At 42.2% G+C, this 12631-nt stretch overlaps 2 protein-coding genes across 2 annotated transcripts; one reads left to right on the top strand and one right to left on the bottom strand.

The window, feature by feature from the left end:
• The first annotated feature begins 4066 nt into the window (after positions 1-4066).
• On the top strand, positions 4067-10369 carry glmnb (glomulin, FKBP associated protein b). Its single transcript, XM_084011162.1, has 18 exons — positions 4067-4249; positions 4542-4667; positions 5446-5553; positions 5621-5729; positions 6396-6645; positions 6903-6993; positions 7092-7258; positions 7334-7387; positions 7474-7504; positions 7588-7677; positions 8164-8205; positions 8295-8368; positions 8720-8804; positions 8927-9036; positions 9646-9709; positions 9784-9919; positions 10016-10110; positions 10192-10369. The coding sequence occupies exons 1-18, from the start codon at positions 4211-4213 to the stop codon at positions 10285-10287; spliced, it is 1767 nt and encodes a 588-aa protein (XP_083867288.1). The 5' UTR covers positions 4067-4210; the 3' UTR covers positions 10288-10369.
• On the bottom strand, positions 10356-12552 carry cUnh1orf146 (chromosome Un C1orf146 homolog). Its single transcript, XM_084011163.1, has 5 exons — positions 12379-12552; positions 11996-12089; positions 10891-11062; positions 10695-10773; positions 10356-10574 (listed from the first exon to the last, which is right to left on the bottom strand). Exons 1-5 carry the CDS (start codon positions 12442-12444, stop codon positions 10467-10469), a joined length of 519 nt encoding a protein of 172 aa, XP_083867289.1. The 5' UTR covers positions 12445-12552; the 3' UTR covers positions 10356-10466.
• Between the last annotated feature and the right edge of the window lie 79 nt (positions 12553-12631).

The following is a 12631-nucleotide window of genomic DNA, read 5'->3' as shown; positions in this document are numbered from 1 at the left end:
CAAACAAATCCAGTGTTTTTTCCACTAATTTCTTCTTGTAAATCTACGTTTTCAGCTCTTTCCCGTACCAATACCACTTGGTGTAAATTAGAAAACATGTTTTTTTACGTGGTTTGGAATTTGAGATCCTCTAGATGAAATAGTGAAGCAGAAATCACAAAGCAAATCTGGACGATATGAAAAAAATATCTATCTTAAAATCAAATTCATCTGGCCGGCAGAGAAAGCAGCAGTGGAGGCTGAAGCAGCACCCGTGGGAGAGGCCCGAAACATGGAGGCTTTTCTTGACAAGCACAGCGGGGCCCGGGAGGTTTTGGGGCAGACAGGAGAGCCAGCAGCAGTCTGCGGAGGCCTCCGGGGGAAGCCGGCTGGATAAATAGTTCACTTAGAACCTCTTGCTCTCTAAAAGGTCACCAAGGAACGACGGGATGGAAAGGGAAAATGGAGAGGCTTTATCTCGCTCTCTGAGGACTGCTGCCTGTTTGTACACTAGACTGCTCCATAAATAAATACTGTGCTATCTACGGAGCAACTGAACTGATACAGTCAGTCTGCTTTTGTTTGTATTTGTATTTATTTATTTAAAAGGAATAGTGTACATGAATTAACATGAGCACAACGAGTTAGCCTTTCAGACTAATAATGCAATAATAAAACTCTAGTTCCTGCTTCTCTCTTTCAACCAGAAACCAAACGAATACCACCGTGACCGTGTTTCATCAGGATGTATAAACGTGTATAAACGTTGAGCTACATCCACGTTTCATCAGAGAAAAGCACGTTTAAAATGAACACTCCTCCTAAGCTAGGACCTCTACACAGCTGGTTACACAACTGTGTTGTTGTCGTCCAGCAAATGAAATATAAATGGAAATGTGATATCAGTGACCTGTGATACCTGTATGCCTCCAAACACTGCCGACCGCTCCCCACATGCCTAGACAGCACACTGTCATACAGGACCTGACCTGAAGATCGCTCATGGAATGGATACTTTAGTCTGAGCTTCCAAACAAATGTACTTATAGTGGAAGATAACGTGCAGGTGTAAAGCAGCAGACTCAGGGTCAGATTTCACACTGGAACATCTCCTCATACAATACACACAGCATTACTAGCCTCCCTGTAGTCGCTGTTGTGTGTCATTTAATTATACATTTCAGTATCTTCATTCTCTTTGCATTCGTAGGTAAACGCAGTGCTCAAATGTAGTGGAGCTGCGTTTGAAGTTACAGTTTGTGATCACAGAGATGGTGCACATAAACACATCCGTATCAACGTGGTTTATATTAGGGCTGAAAAAGAGCAGACAAAGTTTATTCTGTTCTGTTTTGAAATGCAAATACTTTTTTTACGTGTTGAACTGAAAATATTTGCCAGTGTTTATTTATGTATATGCGATTTCTTATACATTTGAAGACAAAATCATTGTCCAGCAAGCAACCTCTACAGTTTTCAGTTTTTATGCTAAGCTAGACTTTTTAATCAGCTTTTAAAACATTCTATGAATTTTGTGGACTTTTGCCATACTATACTATGACTATGTATTACATCATTTCTCCATATTTGGATTTTTTATTGTGAGGTTGTCTGAATTTATTATCAATCAATCAATCAACCAACCAATAAATCAACCAATCAATCAATCAATCAATCAATTTATTATTTAAAGTGCAAAATCACCATGGTACATGGTCTCAATACACTTTACAATTATGGTGTACAATACAATTCTTTTTTCTTACAAAATATGATGCTGTTTTTATGACACTATGTTATGATTTTAAAATAGCATACAACAACATTTTATTGAAAATGTTCACAATTTTCATCATGTTTTAAATCAATGTGCCTGATTCAAGGAGTTAAACATTACCTATATTTAATTACTTCATTTACATATTTTTAATACATAATATACTATGACATCTTTAATGACATTTTGTTGTCATAATACACCATTACTTTTATTACAATATTATTATTATTCTATGTCTAGTTCAATGATTATAATGTAAAATTAATTTGTATTTCAATTTCATTCAACCAATTACAAAATGATTATTTTGATTTGAGTAATTTGAGGATCTTTCAGCAATCGAACGTATGAGAAGACATATAATATCATACACACGTACTGATGGGTCTTATTTACATGTGTATTTCCTGCACTCAGCATCCACTGTAAAAAAACCCTCATCAGCCAGCAATTAAGACAAAATGCGGGACAAACATGGAGTGAGAGCAGTGTGTTTGCTTTGTGGCTTTGGTTTTCATCACACAGCAATACAGAGAGCAAACCTGAGCAGCAGATGTCGGCTAAATCCAACCGTTCAAACACGCTTCTCTGCCTGGCCACTGGAAATCAGGACTTGAGCTGCTTCTTTACTGAAGCTGTCGGCTGCAGCAGGAAGTCAGTGATTGTCCCTCTATTATATTACACACACACAAGCCTTTGAAGCCTTTGTGCTGACAGAGAGGAGCAGTATGTTGTCATTAAGCGATCATTGAAAGGCATTCCTAATCCGTGTGCTTCTCTGCACAACAGGCTCTTCCATTTAATTAGGAAGAAAATGCAGCGAACGTCTCTGGTGGATTTATTTCTCTAATAAACTGTCAAATCACAATGAGGCTCAGATCAGTGCTGCTCGTGATAGGGAGGCCAAACGAATACTTCCTCTGTCAGAACGTCTTATTCAGAGGAACACAGCAGTCGTTCTACTGAAATAACTTCAACTCATAGTTGACCTTTTCACAAATCATATTGTTGTGATAAACACAATAACAAAATCAGACATGATGTTCTTGAGGCCTGAGCGATGTGGAAAAATTCTTCTGTCCCCATACAAATCATTTTATATCCCCTTAATGATATATATATCATGATGTAGCATGTTTACTGGTAATTAAAACAATAAATATGATGTCTGTATATGAAATAACCACATGGTAAAGTTGATTTTTGTACACTCCTGTATGTAATTAAATACAATAAAGAGTGCCGAGAAGTCTCCCATTCAAACAGTGTGTAGCATGAAGGGGCTCTACTGGCAGAAATAGAACAGAGTGAACCAGTTCTATCTACACACACAGTGGGTCGTCGTCACGGAGTCCGCCATGTTTCTACAGTAGCCCAGAATGGACAAATCACACACTGGCTCTAGATTGCGCCACTCATTGGCCACCGTAGGTCTCCTTCACGCTCGGCACACACAAGTTTCAGTTGGTTGCGATCTGCAACCTCACCACTAGATGCCGCCAAATCCTACACACTGCACCTTTAATTTAGAGCTTTAAATGTACATCACAGTTTCCAGTGAAATCATAGAGAAACAATGGATAATGTTTCCAGCTATGCGTACGTTTACTTGAATGCACATGAACATGTAATAGTTTAACTGCACTGGGGTATTAACATAAACAGAATTCCTTTCAATTCAGATTGTCTGAGAATCTGAATGAGGACGTTCCTTTTATCGTTAATGTATCGATTGTGTTTCATGAAATCTATAATTTCACTTCAAGGACACATTATCACATTCAAGACTGGAAAGGATGGGAAAACACAATTTAGCGATCTATACCACCTACACATACTTTATCTAATGGTTAACAGTCATTTACAAACACGAGGATTTACAGTTAAACCAACCAGCTCATTATAAGGTGAGACAGCTGCATTCACGTTCATGGTTCACAGGGGAGTGAAGATATTAAATGTACTTTAGGCAAAATGACAAAAAGGATTCTTTCACTCTTTTCCATATACATCAAGATTAAATGTATATGAATTATGACTGTGATGACAGACTGACTGTAAGTGGGTAGTAGAGCCGCTAAACAATAAACAAATTCAGTGGACTTGGACTACAGGACTATTCCAGAGGGGTCTCCGGTGAGCCGGACCTCCTGCACTATTTATTCCACAGAACTGCAAGTGTCATTGAACTGGATCCTTCCAGACTGTTCCACGTTCTCTGTGATCACACAGAAGTGCTCTGGTTTAATCCTATTACATGTCAAGCACAAAGGGAGATAAGAGGTTTATGTCGGGGTTCCTCACAGACAATCTCGCTCCCTCGCGACGCGTTTGGTCATTTCATACTGGTGCTGCACTGGTTCCATAGCTTTAGCTGCCATCTATTGTGGAGCGTTGAATAAAGACATATTGATAATAGGATTGCCTGCGAGGGCCGAGGACACACTGATAATGAATGAAGACCAGGTGAAGGACGTGATCCAGAGATGGGTAAGTCAACAATATTCTCTCACTGTAGTACAATTAGCCCATCTCATTCCAACGATGCCGTTTTAACTTCAAACGAGGGGGAACCTTTGTTGGTCCTTTTAAAAAATCCATCAAATAACATCTACTTTGATGCATTAGTTGCTGGCAGTCTGCATTGTATCATGCACCCTCCTCATTCATGACATGCGACTCATCAAAATAAAAACAGATGTCAAATAATCAATTTGATGAGAAATATTGTAATGATTCATACTGAGAATAAAAAGATGTTCTGCCTCCATCTTGTATTTAGCGAAATACTCCAGAAGACGACTTGAAGCCGGAGGACTATCAGCAGTTCAAGAGTTTGGGATGCGCCTGTCTGGCTCAGGGAGACGGAGCACAACTAGTGAAATTCCTTCAGGACGAGAAGAACCAGGTATTTCTCCTCCACCATCAGCACCACCGAGACCCAGCAGCTCCATCCTCATGCCTTACACATGTGACGCTGACATTCAGTGTGAATCTGTCATACAGCACTAAAAGCATGCACACACAGTCACACCGCAGCCGCCTGGCTACTGAAGCGGACCCAAACATTAACATGCAGCCACCGCTCCGTGCCGAGCTGGCCTCTTGACCCCGAGGTACGGGGAGGAAACAAGCAGATCTCCAGTCAGATTTCTCGCTCCACTGATAACCCTGTTCGATACGGCGCTCCTCTAAGTGCCCTCGGTTTCCCCACCGCCCCACTTTTAGAAGCATGTGTCATTTCTTACTCCTTCCTGTTTCTGAGGCCAAAACTATCTCAAGCGTTTCAAATGATTGATTATTAAATGAGAATTCCCGGCTTTCAACGTTGACAACTTGGTCGTGGAGGGAGACCGCTATTAAAGCCAGAGCATACCAACAAAAACTGCATGTCCATGATGTATGTTCTGATTGAGTGCTCTTGTACCTAAAGACTCTCAGCATGCACCAGTTCAGCTGAGCATGCAAACGCTGTCTACAAGTATGCACTTAAAAGCATTTTGATTCCAATAATGAACGTGTGATGAATGAATATTTACTTGACTTTAAATTTAGTTTTCTATCTGCAAAGGGCATTTTCCCTTGTATCAAATTACATAATTGTTTGGAGGCACCTGGAAATGACAGGTAAATGAAAGTGTAACGGTAATATTGATTGTATATTGGTTGTGTTCGCTTGCTTTTAGGGGGTCGTGAAGTCTATGGGCTGCGTTCTCATGGCATCTCTTGTAAATGAAGCTAAAAAAGAGAAGAGTCTTGATCACTGCCAGGCTGCCATCACTCACCTGACCATGGTAGGTACCAGCAGCTCATCCATACAGTGACACCTACTTCCTATTCATTAGACGTGATGTTCTGTAGACTTGCAGGCCCAGTGAACTCCTGCAGAGCCTGCTGGAACTAGTAGAAGACGTGGATCCAGGGGCCATTTCTGAGACCATCTTAGTCCTGGTTCCACACCTTCAAACAGGTAACAACTCTTGATGCCTACACACACACACACACACACACACACACACATACACACACACACACACACACACACACATACACACACACTCAACTTTGTACGACACCTGTAACTCTTGCAAAATGTATGGAAAGTGGTGACAAGCCTTTATGACATTATGCAAACAATTTCGTATCATACATGTCACATGATCTTTCAAATTCATGTTAAGACAAAGAGACATAATGCTGTAGCAGCTCTTACAATGCAAGCGCTTTAAACCTTATTAATGTTTCCTTTATAAAAAGTATTTATTCCTTGATGTACTTATACCTTTCATAGGCACAACAAGCATGTCTGGGATCAGTCATGCGGGTCAATGGGTGTGTGGTAGTCGTGGATGGAGGTGTTTCTGGTATTTAGCCTACCCCCAGTGAAATAAATGGGATGGACAAAATAATAGAGACACCTGTCAGTATAATGCTCGACAGAAGCCTTCAAACTGACAGCTAAACACAAACTTCCATGTAGGGAGGATTTATTGCAGGACAATTAGACTGCATTCGTACTTACTGACTCCCTCTAGATGGATTCATGGTTGGTTTACTGGCAAATATTTGTTTTTAAATGGGGTTTGGCTCCCTCTGCTGTGCATTAACGCAAACAATAACCCTGTGTGTTGTGAAGTGCTGCTTCGGCTGGATGAGAGGAAGGCCTCCTGGGTGGGCTCGGCTCTGAGCGCCCTGCAGAAGCAGCTGTCCCGGCTGCCGGTGCCTTACAGCCGGCAGCAGGAGGAGGCCGACGAGCACGGTGTGTGTCGCTGCTACGGCGCCCTGGCTGCGCTCACGCAGCCGTTCATAGAGGAGGTGAAGGTGAAACCTGGAAAGCAGCTCATCACTTCTGAGGATCAGGAGCTAAGGACGGAGCTTCTCAAGTTGTAGGTTCCTGCCTCTGCGTTCGGCTGGCTTCAAGGCAGAGCAACGTTATAAAATTACTGCTTGAGACGTTTCAGTTCAAATAATCATTATTTATGTGTCAACTTTAATCATTTTACAGTAAAAGTGTCGTTTTTTTCCCTCTAGTGGTAATAAAAAGGCTATAACACCACTTGTCATATTAGAATGATGAAATAGGAACCGTGTTGAAGCACTGATGACAAAGAGAAGTAAAAGGCTTGGTTGTGGTATTCTGCAGCTGCATGAGGAGCTTGAGGGAGCCTTTGCTCGAGGCCGAGCTGAACCGGGACAGAAAATCCTCCATGTGGCTCTTTGCAACCGAGATAATGGTAAGAGGGAGTTGTCCTTCCTTTTCCATCAGTGGGAAAGCAGCCGATCAGGGGCTGGTATTCAGTGACTTGATGGATGACCCTGTGCACCACTGCAGGTCACGCTCCCTGCTATCGAAGAGTCTCTGTCAGAGCTGCTGTTCTTCAGCCCTCTGAGGAAAAACACCCAGGTGGACAACAGTCAGTCCGAGGACTCAAGAGCTTGTCTGGCTTATCTGCTGTTCGTCCAGCTCATCACCATCGACAGCTTCCCGGCAGTTTTCAGGTGAGACATGAAAAGTCATAAATATGGTGAGACTGTTGACGCCGTGCTCATTCGTACCGTTTCCTGCCGTTCCAGTCCTGTATTTGTTCTCCAGTGCAACATGGACTACATCCATCAGCTACTCAGTAGGTACGCTGTCACGACACACACCAAATTATTCTCGTCTTAACATGATTGATTTCATATCGGCATCATTATCTTCTTTTCTTTGACAGCAAAAAGGAATCCCACTTGCTCAAAGGCCTGGTAAGGCCACACCAACGTGTGGGAACACTCTTCAGAGACGCCGAGGTCAGTTTTCTCAGGTTTAACGGTGTGTTTTCTCTCAGGCACTCTACAGAACCAGCTTGGGGAGTGTGCAGGACGGCAGCCTCCCGCTGAGTCTGCTGGAACTGAAGAGCTTCTATAGTGCACCACAGGTAAGACCAGCACCAGCCGCGGTACAGGGTGGTGTAGTGGGTAGCACTGTCGCCTCACAGCGAAAGGGTCCGATTCCCAGGTTGGATTCGGGCTCCTTCTGTGTGGAGTTTGCATGTTCTCCCCGTGTGAGCGTGGGTTCTCTCCGGGTTCTCCGGCTTCCTCCCACAGTCCAAAGACATGCAGGATGGGGATAGGTTCATTGGTGACTCTAAATGTCCCGTAGGTGTGAATGTGAGTGTGAATGGTTGTCTGTCTCTACATGTCAGATAGACTGGTTACCTGTCCAGGGTGAACCCTGCCTTCACCCAATGACAGCTGGGATCGGCTCCAGCCCCCCCGCGACCCTGAATACAGGATAAGTGGTAGACGATGGATGGATGGACCTCTACTCCTACTATAAATATCATCATTGTGACCAAAACATGAGTCAGCACTATGCAGCTGATTGATTTATTGTAATCACAGACTTCTTCTCAAATTCACAGAAACTGCGGCAAGTTCTCACCGACTGTCCAATGCAACATTTGGTGAGTATACATGTCTGTAGAAGAGAACCTTAATTTGAATTCCTATGAATGTTAAATATTCTTTTTTGGTGTGGTCACTGCTTCCCCAGAGAGAATCAGGACTAGAAGTTCTCCAGCTCTTCATCAATAAATTAGATGTTCAAGCAAAGCACAAGTTCTTCAGGTAAGAGAACCAAACGGTGTGTCAGCAGCACTTTTAGAAACCCGTTAGGCTGCATGATTTCTCTGGACTAGATTAGTGTAAATACAAGATAATTAGCATCTGATTTTGTGTTACCTGCTTTAAATTCACATGTGCTTTTATTATATTCAAATATATTATCCATTAGTTCTGGCAACAAACGGTTAGATTTAAGAAAGCATCACGTTTTGGGTTTAAAACAAACCTATTTTTTTTTAATGCAACTTAACTTCACGTTATGTTCTAATTTTCTTTGCTGAATTATTTTTGCATTTTCTGCAACTTCATCTTTTTCTAAGTCTATAATAAACTAAAGTCCTATTTTCTGTGCAGGTGCATGTTAAAAACCAGCAACCATGCAGGAGTAGAGAGTTACATAATAAAGAACATCAGGAATCAAGTTGATTGTGCGATGGAGGTGAGATAAAAGGAGACTATACTGTATTACTATCTTTCATGAGAATCTAACAGCCTGCTGCTGTATTCGACTGTCTCCTGGTTCTATCTGCAGAAGTTTAACCTATGTTAACTCTCCTCCAGCCGGGCGGGGCCAGTAAAGGGTTCCTGGGGGAGGAGTTCCTCTCCTTGTTGGGACTGGTGTTGTGTTTACCACAAGGTGGTGAAACAGATCTGCTGAACGGTATGGACAGGTAAGTAACATGAGTAACATACAGACCTAAGAGGACTAAGATGTTGTCAGGGATCGGGATAAAATCAACGCACAATAAACTGATCCTGGTGAATTTCCATGATTTCCTCAGTATTGTGACCTGAAAAGGTTGTCTAGCTCACCATCATGGTGGAAAAGTACAAAATCGAGCCGAATTTAAAAAGATACAGGAAGTATCATATAATTAAAGACTCACACAATGATGTCATTTTTTCAAATTTATTTTTCATTGATTATGCAGGGAGACCCTATGATTTTGTAATTTAAGGTTGTTTGATTATTTGTTTTTAACTTAAGAGGATGCTCGCTAAAAAAACAGAAATGTAAAGATTTGTTTCTTAACCAAATGTAAAATGACTCCAGTATATTTTAGTGCCATTTTAAGACCATCATTTTGATGATTTTATGGATGATAATATGGAAATGCAATTGCCTGACATGTTTTAGTTGAGTCTACACTCGCCATAATCCATTAACTACAGAAACGTTTTGAACCTACAAACTACAATGAAGCTAAAATAAGTTGATTTAGAAGTACAACATAAATGTGGGACAATAAGCAATGCCGTGTGTTCGTCCATTTGTCCAGGATAATGGAGTGTCTGACTCTTCTACGCTACCTCCTCATCAGAGACAAGGAGCTGAGGAGCTCTGTAAGTCCGTCTAACTCTAACACTGCCAGCCTGCCTGTTAATGCACACAGCTGACTCTCTCCTCCTACATGCAGACAGATGTGTGGGAAGAGCTGTGCAGGATGAAAGACGAATACCTGAAAATGCTGCGTGTGTGCATCAGCCTTTCAAGAGGGCGTTATTCTGCTGAACTGAAGGCACTGAGGCAGGCTCAAAAGCTAAAAGCAAAAGGTGGGATTCGCTGCTAGTCTGTGTAAAAGAAGGTGACATTGAAATGACCTTGAGATGATGATGCAACAATAAACTGTTCCCTGTTTTCCTCCCCAGAAGCCAGAGAGGCTGCCAGGTCCACCGGATTAGTCAAAAACATAAGAGTGAAGGATGAGAACATGTCCAATATGTCCCCAGAGGTCCAGCACCAGGTACACACACTTTGCTATTGATTATCATGTTGACTGTGGCCTCTGCAGGACTCGCAGGCTGACGACTCTCATGTGTCGCAGGTGTTGCAGAGTGCTTTGGTGACATTTGACCTGATGGAGAGTCTTATCGTCCGTATCGAAGAGATCACAGAGGAAAAGCTGAAGATCCCAAACTAAATCCAGGTGCTCGCATCAGACCGCTGGCTTATTTGTATAATAACACTGTTTTATTTCTGTTTGACTGATACAAAATAAAAACATGACACAAATACATTGAAACTCATCTTTTAGATTAGCCTGAACTGTTTAGCATCAAATCAAACCACACAAGTATTAAGTGTTTGGATGCTGGAGCTTTAGAGAACGTCTCTTAGCTTCTCCCACACAGGACTGCTTTCAATGATGCGAGCCCGAGCCAGAGACATGCGCTCACGGATACGCTCTACATGAGGCTTACTGGTGGCCTGCAAACACATGAGACTTCACTGTCTTCAAAGTATAATGGGGGAACAACAGCACGTCTCATTTACTGTATAATCCAGAACGACCAAATAACGTTTTACGTTTTTAAGCTCTTTCATTACCTTTGCAATAGTCAACATTCCTTTGACCACCTCAGCATTGTTTCGCACAGGCAGGATCCTCAGATTGCTGCCAAAGAATCTGAAAGGGAAAAAGACAAATAATATGACGCTTAGAAACACATCTATGAAATCATAACGAGAACCCTGGTTACATTAGTGTCAGTCAAGCAAAACAAGGAGGTAAAGACTCAACAACCTGTGCTGAATCACCGACAGGATCTCCAACTCCCTTCTCCCATTAAAGGGGGCGAAGAGAAGGAGAAAGCTGTTCCTGTGCACTTGCACAAAAGTCTTTATCCTCTCAATGAGTCCAGTTTCCTCAAAATGCTCCAGGTGGTCTTGAGGGTCGACCAACAGAAATGCAGTACCTAGACGAGTGAGTTATAGAAGTAAGTTATAATTGTCACAAGTTCAACAGTCAACTAGGCATGGGACGATAGGTTGTTTGTCACAGACGGCGATAAAAAAAGCACTCACAATAAATTGATCGTGGAGAATTTCCATTATCAGGATAATTGTAAATATCGTCACTAGTGAATTGAAAAAGCTGTCATGACAGAGAAAAATAGAGCCTGATTTAAAAAAATACAGGATACAGATTTTGTTTCAGGTGAGCAGCCAGTCCAAGTACTATAGACCATTCACCAATATCTTTACGTATTTTCTTACATGTGTTCTTAAGAAAGGCCAGGGGCAGCGCCGTGTGCACACGCTCAACTGAAGGAAATCTAAAGACGGTGTACAACCGGACTCCAAGCCTGCTGCAGCAAACACATACGTAGCATCAGTAGTGGATATAAAATAACACTCACACAAGATGCATGGGGCCACTGAGGTGGAGAGGCTTGCTCAGCTATCTGAGCTGGACCAGCGCAATGGAGCACAAATGGGAAACAAAGCACTCAGGTGTCCCATCGGCTGAGCAACATGACCTTGTGACATGTTTTATTTTAAAAGACCATAATGTTTTTTTATAATGAAAATAATAATTGAACAAGATAATAAATGATACAATTATTGTAATTTAAATCCTACCGTATTTTACACCTTCAGAATTGAATAAAATAATTATTTTTGCACAAACGTGTGCTCTTGAGTGTGTGTAGAAATAAGAAAACATTGGGGAATGGCAAAAACTTCGTGAAAACTGCGTAAATCGGGTTTAAGAATACAATTCTTGGTAAGAAGAACGAGGCCCTGTGTTTGTGCGAAGTTAATGTTGTATAGTGGTTTAAATGAACGTAGAGGGCTCTGTGGTTGGTCTCGTGGAGGATGAGGTCATCTAAACGCAGCAGGTTTACCTGACAGCGGGAAGATAAAGGCTCCGGACTCGACACTGTCTGAAAACCTGAGTCGGTGCTGCTGCGCGCTGAGCATCCTGTTGGCGCCGTGATTCTGGTGATAAACAAACATAATTAATGTTACACGAAGTTTAATGAGTCAGCGTTAAGCTAGCTAAAGTAGATAGTTGGCACAACGGGGTCGGGAAATAGCTAATTGCAACATTTGCAAAGCGACACGTATATTTATTTCACTCACCAGCTTAAAAAAATACATTAGATGTAAAAATCCACCAGCCACAGTGGCAGGCGGACAAAGAAAGCCTGTAGAAACCCCATGTTGCTCACGCTATTAGTTCAACAGATATCTGCAACCAAACTAAATGTTTAACTTTGACCGTTACCTGCAGTGACGTACTGACTATGATCGTTGTTTTCCACCGAGGAGTCGTTTCTTCGTTGGTCGCCATCTCCCACTGCTCGCTGGAAGGGGACGGGACAGCGTAGCTTCGCTAACGTCGCCCTCCAACCAGTTTCGGGTCTCCGTTCAGCGCACTGAGCTCGTTACGGTACATTCGAACGAGGCGCCTCTCTGTGGGACGCAGCACGAGCGTCACTTTTGCCGTTCGGCCACGAGAGCGCGCTGCGGTATCACCT

This window comes from Eutrigla gurnardus (genome assembly GCF_963514095.1).
Source record: "Eutrigla gurnardus genome assembly, chromosome: 6".
Lineage (NCBI taxonomy): Eukaryota > Metazoa > Chordata > Actinopteri > Perciformes > Triglidae > Eutrigla > Eutrigla gurnardus.
Note: the sequence above shows the minus strand (reverse complement) of the source record. Positions and strands in the feature narration are given on the sequence as shown.

Coding starts and splice junctions, on each gene's coding strand:
- cUnh1orf146 (XM_084011163.1), bottom strand. CDS start 12,444: ATGGCGACCAACGAAGAAACGACTCCTCGGTGGAAAACAACGATCATA. Junction 11,063..11,995: donor CTTTATCTTCCCGCTGTCAG/GTAAACCTGCTG, acceptor TCACTCGTCTAG/GTACTGCATTTCTGTTGGTC. Junction 10,575..10,694: donor GAATGTTGACTATTGCAAAG/GTAATGAAAGAG, acceptor ATGTGTTTGCAG/GCCACCAGTAAGCCTCATGT.
- glmnb (XM_084011162.1), top strand. CDS start 4,211: ATGAATGAAGACCAGGTGAAGGACGTGATCCAGAGATGG. Junction 4,250..4,541: donor AGGACGTGATCCAGAGATGG/GTAAGTCAACAA, acceptor TCTTGTATTTAG/CGAAATACTCCAGAAGACGA. Junction 4,668..5,445: donor TTCAGGACGAGAAGAACCAG/GTATTTCTCCTC, acceptor GCTTGCTTTTAG/GGGGTCGTGAAGTCTATGGG.